General features: G+C 41.8%; 1 protein-coding gene across 1 annotated transcript in view; it reads right to left on the bottom strand.

The window, feature by feature from the left end:
- Bmper (BMP binding endothelial regulator) overlaps positions 1 to 14,558 on the bottom strand; it is a 246,973-nt gene that overhangs the window by 4,724 nt on the left and 227,691 nt on the right. Inside the window, exon 14 of the mRNA XM_021206296.1 lies at positions 6,868 to 6,998. Within this exon, the coding sequence (XP_021061955.1) occupies positions 6,868 to 6,998 (131 nt within the window). The remainder of the gene's footprint in view (positions 1 to 6,867; positions 6,999 to 14,558) is intronic.

Genomic DNA, 14,558 nt, shown 5'->3' with positions numbered 1-14,558 from the left:
GAGGGAGGGGGAGAGGGAGCGGGAGAGGGAGAGGGAGAGGGAGAGGGAGAGAAACACACAGAGAGAAACAGAGAAACAAAGACAGGGAAACAGAGAAAGTAAGTGTGGGTGTGAGTGTGTGGGAGTGTATATATCTGTGTGCATGTGGTTATGTCTTGAGTATGTGAATACAGAGTTGTGTGAGTATGTGTGAGGGTGTTTGTGAGTATGTGTATGTGTGTGAGTTGCTCCAGTATGGGTTTTGTTTTGTTTAAATGTGGATTCTGATGGAACTCCTATCCTTGACAAGCCAAGTCGAGCTATGTTCCCAGCCCTGCAGCTGTGATTCTTAGAGAAACTCATAGAATTCCCTCACCGTTCTTTGAATATATATCAATTTCTAGTCACATATTTCAAAACTTTCTTCTGAGTTTACAGCAAAATCTATGAAGTGATAGATTCAAATGATTTTACAACTCACTAGGAGAAGCTGAACTGAGGCCTGGTATCCTGAGGGCAGAGCTCGCATCCCTGTACCTCAGGGTTTGGACACAGAACTGAGCACAGAGGACATGCCAGTGTGTGCTTATTAGATTATTTATATCTGCTTGTTTGCATATCTTTCCCCTAACTTTGGTGGCTTCACTCTAAGGGCATCTAACCCTTTCCTCTATTCCAACATGGATTCTCTGTGCTGCTTGTCAAGTTCATTTCCACATTCCAGTTTCTCACCTAACTTCGAGCTTTTGTCCACTCAACTTTGTCCCCTTCAGTTCTTGCTGTTATAGGGACATTTCTCAGAAGCATTCCCTCTCTCACATGGTCTCTTTTCCTTATATATATGACTTATCCTGTGTCCTCTGTCCTAAAATCCCAATTCTTTTATCTAGCTCCACCTCTAACTTCTATCAAGGACCCCTTATCTTCTCCATATCAAGCACAGACATCTTTTCTGAGTAGAAAGTAGGCTGCAGAGGGTGAAGAAGTACAAGGTCCAAACAAGATCTATCATAGAATGTCATCTTAATTTCACTTCAAATTAGATCAATAACCTTCTATTGAGTATCAGATATTAACTTTGGGGGACAGATGTGATCTAGACCTCATCTCAGACATCCAGATCCTGGGCTCAAAAGCAGACAGGGGACATGGATACGTACTCAGATCCATAATATGATATAGGATGCACAGTCCTAGAGAGAGAAAGAGGAATACAGAGGAAGAGAAGAGAGAACATTTTGACTCAACACTGAGAGTTGGGTGAGATCAAGGAAGACAGAAGAGAAAAAAAATTCTATTTAGGTAAAGTAAGCAGGGAGCTGGTGACATAGTTCAGTATCCACTTAGCATGTGCAAGACCCTGCGTTTAAATACTAGCAGTGTAAATCATCATCGTTGTCATCATCACCATCACTATCACCATCAATAGCATCATCATCACCATTGCCATGACCATCATCATCATCAGTAGAAACTTGTAAGACCAAAAAACATTAGAAAGAGCTTCCCTGGTAGAAGGATCTATTACTCAGAGATTAGTGTGGACATGACCAGGTAACACATGTGTGATGGTTAAACCAGTATGCATGGGATAAGGGATGATCCTTGCCTTGGTGATTGAATAGGTGTGGAGTATTGGGAGGGAGGATGATGAAAGAAAAAGGTAGAGCAGCAGGCCAGAGCCAGAGAAGGCAGATGCCCCCTCAACACACTGCAAAAATAATCTTGTTCAGCTCCGAGCTGAAGAATGAAACTATCAGATTGATCTCCATTTTAGCACCTTGTGTAGATGAGCTTAGAAAGCAAGCGTCGACTGGATCCCCTGGTTACCCTCCAGGATTCCATTTGTTTTTCAAGCTCATCAAAGAAAAAATATCACTTTTAAACACACATATGATTTGGTTTGCTCGCGTGCCCTTGAAGGATTTCGTTTGGTTAAATTGTTTTTCTTTTTTCTCAAAGTCAGGAAACTGCCAGAGAAGCAGCAAGGTTTAGGACTCACGTAGCCTCCAGGGACATTCATCGGCTACAGCAATGCATAAAGATGGTACTCAAAGGTTTTCCAATTTGTTCCATAAGCCACTCTCTGTGCCCTCTGGAACTAAGCTGTTTCTCGGCTCCACTCTTTTGCCTGGATGCTGATTGGTGGTCACAATGCCCAGCTATATACCTCATGAGTTCACAGGAGGCATCTAGTCAGGCAAAGATGAAGTTCCAGGTATAACATCAGGCCAGAGTGGACCCAGGCAAGTAACTAGAAACAGCTGTGAGATGTGGAATCGAGGAAAGAAGGCAATTGCTCAAAACACCACCCACCATCCAGAGTACTGCAGAGGAAAGCAGAAGCCAGCAGTGCTCCCCTGTGTTAAACCTGCTGGTGAATGTGCAGTGACAGTCACTGTCAGCTGGTGGTAGTGTGTAGATATTCTGCTAAGGATGCCAATGTAAGATACAAGAAACAACATCCTAAATTCTTTTGGAATCAGATGGTCCTAAGAAACGCCTACCAGGAATCAAGCGACTGAAGTGAATGAATAAAGACCCAGTTGTATTCATCCCTTCTCTTTAGTTTGCTTGCTTCTCTGTGTTCTTACAATGATACCGCCTACCTTAGCCTCTCACTTTCTAGCTCTTAAGGCATGAGCAAATTGTCTGACATCCTAAGTCTTAGCATCTTTATCAACAAAACAAGGCAGAGTTCATAAGTAGGTTCTCTAACTATACCTCGTGAATTCACAGGAGGCATCTAGGTTCTCAATATTTTTATAAATAAGACATGGTGGAGTTCATAATATTACCACCTAGGCTTTCGTGGGCATGGGATACAATAAGATACATCCTAAAATGCTAGTACACTCCTCAGCAAAGGAAATACTACTAGAAAAATAACAGACTTTAGAAATGGTTGTTATTAAGCACATAAAGTTTCACTGTAGTTATCAGCATTATTGATATTTTTATTTAGTAATTCTCAGGCTTAATCTGAATTGCACTAGGCCCTCTGGGCACAGACAGTGGCATGTCAACAGTGGTGATGGTGCTTCAATTCAGGAAAACCTTTAAAATATCACTTGTGCACTTGGAGTTTCCTTCCTCATTTGTTTCTCACTTGTTCAACTCCCAAGTTTCTTACACTAGACACCACTTTCCCGTCTCAGCAGCCTTAAGTGCTCCCATGACTCAGAGCACCTAGAAGCTGAAACCAAATAAATTACATTTTCACAATATTCAACATCCTAGATGAATCGGAACATAACTCTGAGAGATGCACCAAGCTCTGGAAGTCCATTTTTCAATGTGCCAGCTGACAATCTGGAAGTCTACAGTGTATGTGCATGTGTGTATGCATGTGTGTGTGTATGCATGCATGCAAGTGTATGTATGTGTGTATGCCTGTGTGTGAGTATGTGTACATGCCATGTGTATGTCTGTGCATCTGTGAGTGGTGTGTGTATGTGTGTGTGTGTGTGTTGTATGCACACCTCTGTATGTGTGTGTGTGCATGCATTTGGTGTGTGTGTACACTAATTTTGAAAGGTAAATAGAACCTCTCAGGTGATAAAGCAGCCTGCCTCAATCTTAGGCTTCAAAGCCATCTTACAGTAAAGAAAAACTAGTCTCATTCCTGTTTATGATTAAATTATATTGAATCCCCAATTTGGAAACACTCTACTCCTGAACTATAAAAACCTTTATCTCCGCATGTCCAATGCTGATCTCTTAGGCCCTGCCTTAGGGAAAGACAGCCCATGTACATGAATTTTTAGAAAAGCTTGTTTGAGGGGGAAGGAAAAGAGGGGCAGGACCAGGTGTGGGAGGTGTCAGGGGAGATGTACAGAGTCAGGAAATTGAACAGAAGTGTATGCAGTGGGGGTATGAGGAAATGGGGGTAGACACCAGAAAGTCCCAGATGCCAGGAAAGCAAGAGGCTCCCAGGACCCAATGGGGATGACATTAGTGGAAATACCCAACAAAGGGGAGAGATAACCTGTAGAGACCATATCCAGAGGTTAGGCACTGTCTCCAGTGAGGGAGGGGGCCATCCACCCATCTCAAAAATATTAACCCAGAATTGCTCCTGTCTAAAGGAAATACAGGGATAAAGAGTAGAATAGAGACTGAAGCAAAGGCCATCCAAAGACTGCCCCACCTGAAGATCCATCCCATCTGCAAACACCAAATCCAAACACTATTGCTGATGCCAAGAAGTGCTTGCTGACAGGAGCCTGATATGGCTGTCTCCTGAGAGGCTCTTCCAGAGCCTGACCAATACAGATGAGGATGCTTACAGCCAACCATAGGACTAAGCATGGGGACTCCAATGGAGGAGTTAGGGGAAGGACTGAAGGAGATGAAGGGGTTTGCAACCCCATAGAAAGAACAACAATATCAACCAACCAGACCCCCACCCCCACCCCGTGAACTTCCAGGGACTAAACCACCAACCGAAGAGTACACATGGAGGGATCCATGGCTCCAGCTGCATGTGAAGCAGAGGACTGACTTATCTGGCATCAGTGGGAGGGGAGGTCCTTGGTCCTGTGAAAGCTTACCACTCCAGTATAGGGGAATGCTAGGGCAGGGAGGTGGGAATGGTTGGGTGGGTGAGCACCCTCACAGAAGCAGGGAGGTCAGGTCGAGGATGAGATAGGGGATTTGCAGAGGGAAACTAGGAAGGGGGATAACAATGAAACGTAAATAAATGCCAGGCAGTGGTGGTGCATGCCTTTAATCCCAGCACTTGGGAAGCAGAAGCAGGCAGATTTCTGAGTTCAAGGCCAGTCTGGTCTACAGATGGAGTTTCAAGACAGCCAGGGCTATACAGAGAAACCCTGTCTCCTGTCTCGAAAAAACAAAAACAAACAAACAAAAAGAAAAAAGAAAAAAGAAAAGAAATGTAAATAAATAAAATAACCAATAAAAATGTAAAAAAGTAAAAATTATGAAATCTAAATAATAAAAAAGCTTGTTTTAATTAGTTGTTTGCTTTAATTAATTTGGACATGATTTGTCTTGGTGGTCTTTTTCCTTGCATCTGCAGAATTAATATTGGGAGTATATTTCTTTTCTATTACTAGAGGTATTCAGTCCCTGAAGTGAATAAGTCAACATAAAAAGTGACGTCCTCAGATGCATCATGTGCACTGGAATGATGCCCAGTACAGCCCTGGGCCAGGAGGAGATCCAGCTAGAATCTAAACCAAAGCACCACACCAGCTAATATAATGGCCAGAAACCTTGCCTCTAATACAGTGGGACGGATGGGTGCTTGCCTCTGTGTATTTCATTCATTTTCCTGGAAGATTTAAGGGAAGGAGAACTCAAAGCAAGGGAGCTAAGATTAATGATGACAAGAAAGATCCAATCCTAAACAAGCACCACTCTCTTGTATTCAACCTAGCTTTAGGTCAGAGCTTATCCCCTTGCATCACTTCCCATCAGCCTGGGCTGTAAGTTACACAACTAAGGCTCTTAGGACTCTTGTAGTTATAATAATCCAAGGTTTGTTCTTCTTGGCAAATCTACCCCTTGGTACTAAAAAGTTTCCCAGCACTTGAGCTTAGATGACACTCAGCCTCACTACCTTCAACTCTGTCACTGAATAAACTTCTGTGAGCTGAACATTCTTTAAGATGTTTCATGCACGCAGCACAATACTCACAGGTTGGTATGGTGAAATTCCATAATATTCCCTTATCTTCATGGTGAATATGATATTAAGATATTTATCTTCATCCAAGATACCATCAGTTATAGACCATGATTCCTTCAATAGTCCTTTCTCAGCCCCCTATGTTCAATATGGGCTCTCTATTTCTATGTACCACACTGTAAAAATTAGTTTTCTTAAGTTCCCACTGGTTTCCACTTTTCTTAAAACAAAAGCTAGATTCCTTTTTATGGTCTGGAAAGGTTGTACATTCCAGCTTCCTCTCCACACGGTTTCCCCTTTCCCTTGATCATCAGGATCAAGACAGAACTGACCGTTTTACAATGTGAGAAATGCCTGGGTTTTTGCTGTTCTGTGGCTATCCACCCTGGTTCTTGTGCACAGACTGCTGTTTCCTTGACTCCCCTCGGTCCTTCAGCCTCATGTTAAAGCACCATCTCTGTTAAAGAACCTTACCTCTCTCTGCTGTCCAAGTGCCTACCCACCCTCTTCCATTTGCCTTCTACAGCTCTGCAGGGTTTGTTCTTTGTCCATGCTCAACTATTTTCAAGTGTTGTCAGTCTTTGTTTCTGTCTTCTTTCACAAGACAGCAGCACTTCAAAGACATGGACCTCATTGTGAAGAGTACCCACACCATCTAGTACAATGCCCAGTGTGTAGCCACTTTATAATATATATTTTTGGATGAAGAGGGGCTTCTATTTTACATATATCAAATGACCAATTCATGAGGACAGAGAGCTAATAAGCACTGGTGTAGGGATCTGCCTATACAAGGGAGAGAAACATTCGGCTGGGGTTTGTTCAACAACCTATTATAACAGATCATGTTTACCCTGAAGACCTTAGATGACTGTAATGGTCTTGAATCTCTTTTGTTCCACACATGATCCAAACTAGTTGTGACTGTCCTTGTTCTAAGCACATCCAGCTGTTAGCTTGAAGTTGGGAGGGTTTTGCAACAGTGGAAATCTTTAAATTGTTAAAATGTGCATGCCACAAAGCATTTGTCCTAAGTGCTCTGCCCCATGGGAAGCTCCTGGGTTTTGTCAAGTTGGAAGCCAGTTGAATCACCTCTGGGATTCCCTGTGGGACAAGCAGGGGTGGGGGTGGGGGAATGGATTGTTCACACAAGCACCTGTGTGGCTCTCCTCTCCATTGTTTTCCTGACCATGACAATGGCCTACTGTTAGATGGTCCCTCCGGGGTTTTCTTACCTGCACAGTTCTGCTGAGGTTCCCAGTGCACTTTGATTCCCTCTCTCTGACAGGCACGGGTATATGCCAGAAATGACTCACAGTAACAGTTTTTATGGACTGGACATTCACACATGTCTGTTACACAGGACCTAGGGGTCACAACAGAGAGAAAATATTGTCTGAATATATCAAATTATCAAAGACTTGAAAAGATATCTGTGAGAAAAGGCTAGGTGGATACCTAAAAATAAGTATAAAAATTCTGTAGACAGCTGTGTCCACACAGAGTCTAAACACTGTGATATCAGGTTTTTGTTCTTTGAGAAGACTATGCCAAAGAACTTGATGCAATGTCAAAAATGTTCTAATATTCCCACTGCTCAAGGAAGTAACCACTCCCCGTATTTGTCTGCTAAGGAGTTGGAATATAGCTGGAGCCACTGAGCAACAGAATGTCTGATTTGACTTAATTTTAACTACCATAGATTTAAATAGCCAATGATTAGAAGCTGTGCTTACAAGATCTTGGAGCACAGACATGCTGCCATTTGTGACTATAATGATACACAAAATGGTTGGCTCTACTCTACCACAGCCAAAAACACCAAGCAAGTTGATAAAAGCCCAAAAGCCCATAGCTTTGGGATGTGAAATTAGCATTTACTCTTGCAAGGTCTTGCATCCCAGTCTCCTCTTCAGGATGCCAGTTAACACATTCCCAAGAAAGCAAACATTTCAGATCTTTAGTTAGGCTAAGAGTATTGAATCAGCAGCTCCAGCTTAAATTTTAATATAAAAAATGAATGAGCAAGTCATCAATTAAGCTGAAATGTGTTTAAAGGCAAACAAGTTCTCAAATTTCTCAACTAGACAGGCATCATGATGAACTTCCATCATGATAGAATATTAGAGTTTACCAAATGCTTTGCCAGGCGGTCTGTCACAGAATAACAGACAAGGCCTACTAAGCAGAGCTCCTGTGTTATAAATGAATGGATCATTTTACTCAAATAAATAAGTGTGTCCAAATTCATACTTTTAAGTGGTGAAGGAGCAAATGAAAATTGCTTCCGGACTTAGGCTATTCTATATGTATCATATCATGCTAAATCCCTCACCTCTGCAGGCCAATATATCACTCAACAATTCTAAGTTGACTTTTATGTAAGAGAACTTCAAGGTTAATAAAATTAAGCTAATCTTACTTTTTTTTCCCCTAGTCTTTGTTCAGCAATTTCCTTCCTTGCTGAACCAATTTCAAGGCTGAATGCATAAAAATAATCAAGATTTTAAGTGGCACACATGATCCTGAAAAGTATCAGGCCATGGCCATTCAGTGCCAACATACAGATGTCTCTGCATTGGACATGTAATCTACTGGTTGAAGAGAGAGGTCTGTTAGCCCTAGGTGCTAGTTGGTACCCCGCCTAGCTATGAACAAGAACTAAACAGCAGAGATTATATTCAGGAACTGATGGTAGTCCAGGCTACTTGTGCAGTCCAGTACTCAAACATAGTCTTGAGAAACAGGGACTAACAGACAAAGGAGACCCAAAGCTGCGACACAAAAAGAGCCTTTTACATTTCACTGATGACTGTTGCCCTAGACACAGATGCCAGGATCGAGAGGCTGATCTCTCTCCTTTCTGTAGTGGTCAAAGATGAATTTCCTTATACTTTGATTCCCCTTCATTAAAGAAATCCTGTGAAATCATATTCCAGCAAATGTATCCAGGCACCAAATACACAGGGCTATCTTTGCCCCGGATGTTGCCTCTGGATTTCCAAGGCAAAGCCAGATTAGTCTTGTTCTGAAAGCAGCCACTCCACGTGGCCTGTGCGTCCTCATCGACCTCATCTCCTCTCATGTTTCAGTTTTCATTCCAGAAACCCTCACATCTAGCATCATCATGCTCAGACTCCACAGACAGCTTTATTGGCTGTACCAGGCTATACCTTTATTGTCATTCCTACTTTGCATCTCCAATGAGCTTTTGTCTCCCCCTTTTTGAGGCCTCTGTAGACATCTTGCCCCTGTATCCACAGCTCTCATTGGCCTGGTACAGGTAGGATGCCATCAAATGGTCCTGGTCAATGATGAAGATATATGGGAAAGGGGTGACACAAATAAATGCTTTTATTTCTCAACTGAAAAGTTTTCCACCTAAACGAGTAGTGATCTGTGTGAACTGAGTCTTCAGACAGAAGGATTTTTCAGAACAATAATGTCTAAGAAAAGAGGCAATAACCTACATTGCCCACAATAGGGATCCATTTAATAAAACTTTGGTGACTGTCCAATAAATATTCCACAGCCTTAATACTGATGTTTTGGAAATATTAAAATATCAAGCAGTATAAAAATTGATATTGTATAATCATAGAAACAAAATAAAACAAAACAGATAGGCTTGAGTGTTCATAATGCGTCTCTGGGAGCTTACTGTCCCTCCTTTCATTGATATGCATCAGTATTATATTATATAGTATAATATAAATCTAGGTTATATCTTAAGTAGAAGACTTTCGTGGATTTTATTGTTGCTGAGGTTTGTCTTTTAGATTTCTGCTTGTACAACATTCCCACATCATGATTGTGTTCTAATAAAGAAGGAGTTTGTCAAAAGACTCACCTCTCATTGTGCCAGAGGGGAGGCCCAGCATCTACACTGAGCTTTGCAGAGAGGCTCCGAGGGTAGGTCTACCTGCCTACTCTTTGGGTTTTCTCTGTAAAGCATGTAACAATGGAGGCATAGAGAAAGATAGAGAGTGGGGAAAAGATGCCAAAGCTATTAGAAAAAGAGAAAAAAAATTCATGTAGAAATTCTAAATTATTAGATGGAGATTCAAGATCTCCTGCTGGCTTCTCTCCCAGAGGAAACAGACTGAAAAATAAATGCTGTGTCTGTCACTAAACAAGTCAGTGGAGAAGAAACTGGCCAATGATCGGGCATCCTCATAAGGCCCCTTGCCCTTGCTGTGACAAGACAGGGTCCTGGAGGGTCACTGCCCTGAGACTGAAAGCACTCCAGACCAGAATCCCAGATGTTGTTTCTGGAATGAGGAAGCCGCCAAGGCCTGTTGGCTTCCAACTCAAACATCATCATCAATGGGAAGGATCTTTGTGCTAATCTTAAAGATGCAGTCACCAAGGTGCCAGCAACTGCCAGCTGGATTCCTCAGTCCTGAGGAGGCAAAGCCTCCCTGACGAAGTATCTCCCAGAGACCCCTGGGAAATTCAATACCTAAGTAACCTTAGACCTGTTCAAATGAGCAGATGAATTTGGTTTGCTACCTGTTTCTCTTTCACTAAAAGACATGAGTTGCTCTCTGACTCTTTTGCTAGGAGACATTTGTATGGCTATTTGTTTCTGGCTTCCTATAATGCAAATGGAAACTAATTCTTTTTCTGAGTCCAAGACAGGGCAAAAAAAAAAAAAAAAAAAAAAAAGTTGGTGGACTCCTCTTCACTTCCAGAACTTTCCAGAACTTCATAATTTTCATGATGACCAGCTCTTTTTAAAGGAGATGCTAGGAACTGATTACAATCTGACCAAATCTGCTTTCTTCAATTCTTCCTAGGTTGCTAGATGGGTACCATTTTATTTTATTGGCTTTTTTGAGACAGGGTTTCTCTCTGTAGCCCTCTGGCTCTCCTGGAACTCACTGGGTAGCTCAGACTGGTCTTGGACTCATAGAGATCTACCCAGCCAAAATGGGTACTTTTTAATGGTCTGGCTATATAAAAATAATAATAATAAAATAAATAAATAAATTCAAGCCATGTCAGACACCACCATAAAAAGCAGGCAGCTTTTCGTGATGAAGAAGTTACACCCATCACAATCTCAGGAGTAGTCGATGTAGTTTTGGGAACTTGTGTTCCTAATTGATGTCTTATTTTATCTTTTCCAAAGTACAACCTATTCACTTTCAAAAGACCCTTCAGTAGTTCAATTGCATGTGTTAGTGTCTTTCATTGTTCTCCAAAGCCTGCAAATGGATAGGAGTGGGAAGTGGAGACCCTAAACCTTTCTATGCCCATTTTATCCAGAAGTAGTCGGATTAACTTGATGTCCAAATCCTAAATGATTCTGAGCTCCAATTTTTGATGGGATTTGCTAGATACTGAGTTTTATATTAGCAGGATTGAAAGCCATTAGGATTGGGCCCTCTTTCATAGTTAACAACTCATAAAAAAAAAAAAAAAAACAAAGACTGTAAGTGTAGGATTTGAAGTCCTAGTCAAAATAATGGGATCCTAGTCATACACCTGACCCAGAGGTTCACTAATAGATAACCATTTAAATCCTAAGAGATTATTATCTATCTGGACCAAAGACTCCCCTGTAAGACTTGATTCAAGTGGGCCTATCAATAAGCTTCACACAAAAACTGCTCAGGAAGGTTATCTATTTCAATGTGGACCAGCATGATAGTCCTTTTTTTTTTTATGTTTAGAGGGTTATTTATTCTACCGGATTTCTTCTAAACCTGTGAATCTCTCCATAACTACTACAAACACCAGACCTCCTAAATTACAAAGTATTTTTCTTTTTATTATTATTATTTTCTTTATTTACATTTTAAATGCTATCCCGAAAGTTCCCTATACCCCCCGCCCCTGCTCCCCTACCCACACATTTTCTACCCTCATCCCTTGAGAGTGCTCCTCCTTACTCTCTAATGAACTATCTTCTACACTGCTATATACATATGTGCACATTTACATACAAATTACATGCATAACATAAATAAAAGTAAGAACAAAAGAATTGGTTCTCAAGCATTCTCTTTTTGATGTACTTTTCATCCATTACAGCTCTTTTCTCTCTCTCTCTCTCTCTCTCTCTCTCTCTCTCTCTCTCTCTCTCTCGTGTCTGCATGTGTGTGTGTGTGTGTGTGTGTGTGTGTGTTGGTAGTTCGACATCTCCTTGTAAACATGTTCATTTCTTCTCATAGTAACCAATGCATTATCAACATCAGGGTGGACACTTATGGTCAGATCAGTTCATCCCAGTTTCTTAGCAGTAGAGCCAATAACATCATGACTCCCTCCAGCAATGCTCTAACGTAGCAACTGCAGCCCATAAGTGGCTGTCTAAACAGCATAAGTAAATCATAGCGAAATTAAGTTGTGTCCATTTGTATACTCTCACTAGATACACTTTGCTAGAGACATACATTGGACAATTCAGAAGCTTTCCTAAACATAGAAGGTTCTCTTGGGTGATGCTCGCTAATGGAAGCCAACTCCATTAGAACATGGAGTCACCTTTGCATTCACAGAGAGATTCCTAATTGTAGTCAGATTAGGATCAAAGTTACTCCAGCCTTCTGACTGGTACATCAAAAGAAAGCTCATCCTAATGAGAGCAGAGCAGAAGGAGAAGGAACAGAAAGAAGTTCAAAACCAGTCTGAGCTACATAATGTGATCATCTCCTAAAAACAAGAAAAAGGAAGGCCATGTTTCTTGGTGTTCAATCAAGATCCCTAGAAATCTAGAGCTCAACCTACTCTCTTACTCATTCACATTTACCAGATCATGAAGGATGTCTCATCAACCCTGGACTTTCTTCCCATCTTGCTAATCTTGCTCTAAGTGTGCTTTGTTTTGTGTGTTTGTTTGATCATGTCTATCCTTTCAAGCTCGATTCCTCACATGTTCGCCTTGACTAGCCCAAGAAAGGATAACCACATCCTCCCGAGTCCCATGCTCAGGGCACCTGCAGTTTTTGAACTTTCATAACTTCTTTCTCTCTTCAGGAGGAGGAATGGGTCCAGTTCTTTTACATCCAGAATGTGTTATATTTTAGGGAGGTATCCAGAAAAGCATAAATCACAGAAGAGGAAGGCATGACCACCTTGCACAACTCAGGGTTGAGCACCTGCCTCACAGGTCATAACATTACGGGGTGGGGGTGGGGGGCTCATAGGGTTGAGCATTTACCTCACAGGCCATGGCTACAAATGGACAGAGGGGACTCATATGGTTAAGCTTTTGCCCCAAAGGCCATGACTATACCTAGTGGCCGGAGGCTAAGAGAGTTAAGCACTTTTCTCATAGTCCTTGGCTACACAGGACCCCAAAATAAGCTGCTTCTGTAGAAATCCTTTCTGTTCTTCTTTTCATGTGGAGCTTCTTATATTCCTATCCTGTCTCCTAGTTGATTTTTTTCCTTAATTTAATGATTGTGGGAAAATAAGACTTGATGAGATAATTCTGATTTAATAAGATATTTTCAGAAAAGCACATATTCATTATGGTAAGAATAACATAACATATAGCTTTTTGTGTTATTAAAAATCTCCTAGTAGTGCTAAAATAAACATGGCTGTGCTGCCTAGCAACAGCAAAGCCAAGTAGATCTCCTGTGGCTTTCTCTGGGTATAAGGGCCATTTGTGATGAACAGAGGTGAGGGCTTCTGCTTCCAGTCAAAGTGCCGAACGGGCACAAGGATTAACCTTGGGATCTCTGCTCTGTTTCCAGGAAAACAGGAATCAAGCCATCAGAGGCAGCAGCCAGACATGAAAGAGCTTTCTCCTCTGCCACCAAAGAGGAACTTTGCCTGGACTGTATCTCTCAACCTGTAGGTCAATTTTTCTGAGACTAAGGAGTAATGGGGCAAAACTTAGCAGCAGCAGAAAAGACAAAAGACAAAACAAGAAACCTAGAAAACCACCTTGTGGTCATGGCTGCCCTTGTTTGTATCTCTTCCATGGCTGCCTTTGTTTGCATCTGTTCCATGGCTGCCCTTGTTTGTATCTGTTCCATGGCTGCCTTTGTTTGTATCTGTTCCATGGCTGCCCTTGTTTGTGTCTGTTCTTAGAAGCTGGTGAAACTATCTTAGGCTGGTTGATGTTTGGGAAACTCAGAGAAGAGGTCAAGAGAAGTGAGAGGCAGCCCTGGTCAAGTGGGTCAGCTACCAGGAGACTACTAAATGATTCACCTACACTTTAACCCTTAAAATTTTGCCCTCATTGTTGAATCTGAGTTTCAAAGAAGCATCCAGGCTTGGTAACAATGGAGAGATGGTCTATCTATATCACATTATGCCTCAAAAATTTTTGATCCAGGTAACAGAGGTCCTCAAGGCTATATGGACACTTAAACACACTTGGGCCTACCTGTGCACAAGAGGGAAATGGCACTGTAATATGTGAAGAGAGGCTACCAGATCCAATGACATGGACCAAGGTGTGAGTTGCTTTATTGGGTTAAAGAAAGAACAGAAAAGCTTGCAGAGCCAACACAGGAAGAAATTTCTATTTCTCTTTCCAGATCATTTCTGGGTGGGCCAGCTACAGTTTGGCACCACTGTTGCATTTGTCCACCGTGACACAACTTCTGACCAGAATATTATGACTTCCAGGGTTGACAGGACAGCACTCCAAGTCTGAGCTGCTCTGTAGTGTGTGAACAAAGCCATAGAGCACTGAGGATGGGAGTCTAACTGGCTTTTCTTGTTACCCATACAAAAGAGATCTGGGGCCCAGCCTCATCCCTTCCCTCCTCCACTGTACCCCAGGTTAGACCTTTGGCTAACTCCTAAGTAAAAAGAGAGAGCTCATGAAGCCTGAGCTTATTGAAGGCAGAAAGCAAAACACATAGACTAAAGCAGACAGATTTTAAGAGAGAGAGAGAGGGAGGGAGAGAGAGAAGAGAGAGGAGAGAGACAGAGAGAGAGAGAGAGAGAGAGAGAGAGA

Source organism: Mus pahari, chromosome 10, assembly GCF_900095145.1.
Source record: "Mus pahari chromosome 10, PAHARI_EIJ_v1.1, whole genome shotgun sequence".
Lineage (NCBI taxonomy): Eukaryota > Metazoa > Chordata > Mammalia > Rodentia > Muridae > Mus > Mus pahari.
The sequence above is the reverse complement of the archived record's forward strand: the minus strand, read 5'-3'. Positions and strand labels throughout refer to the sequence as shown.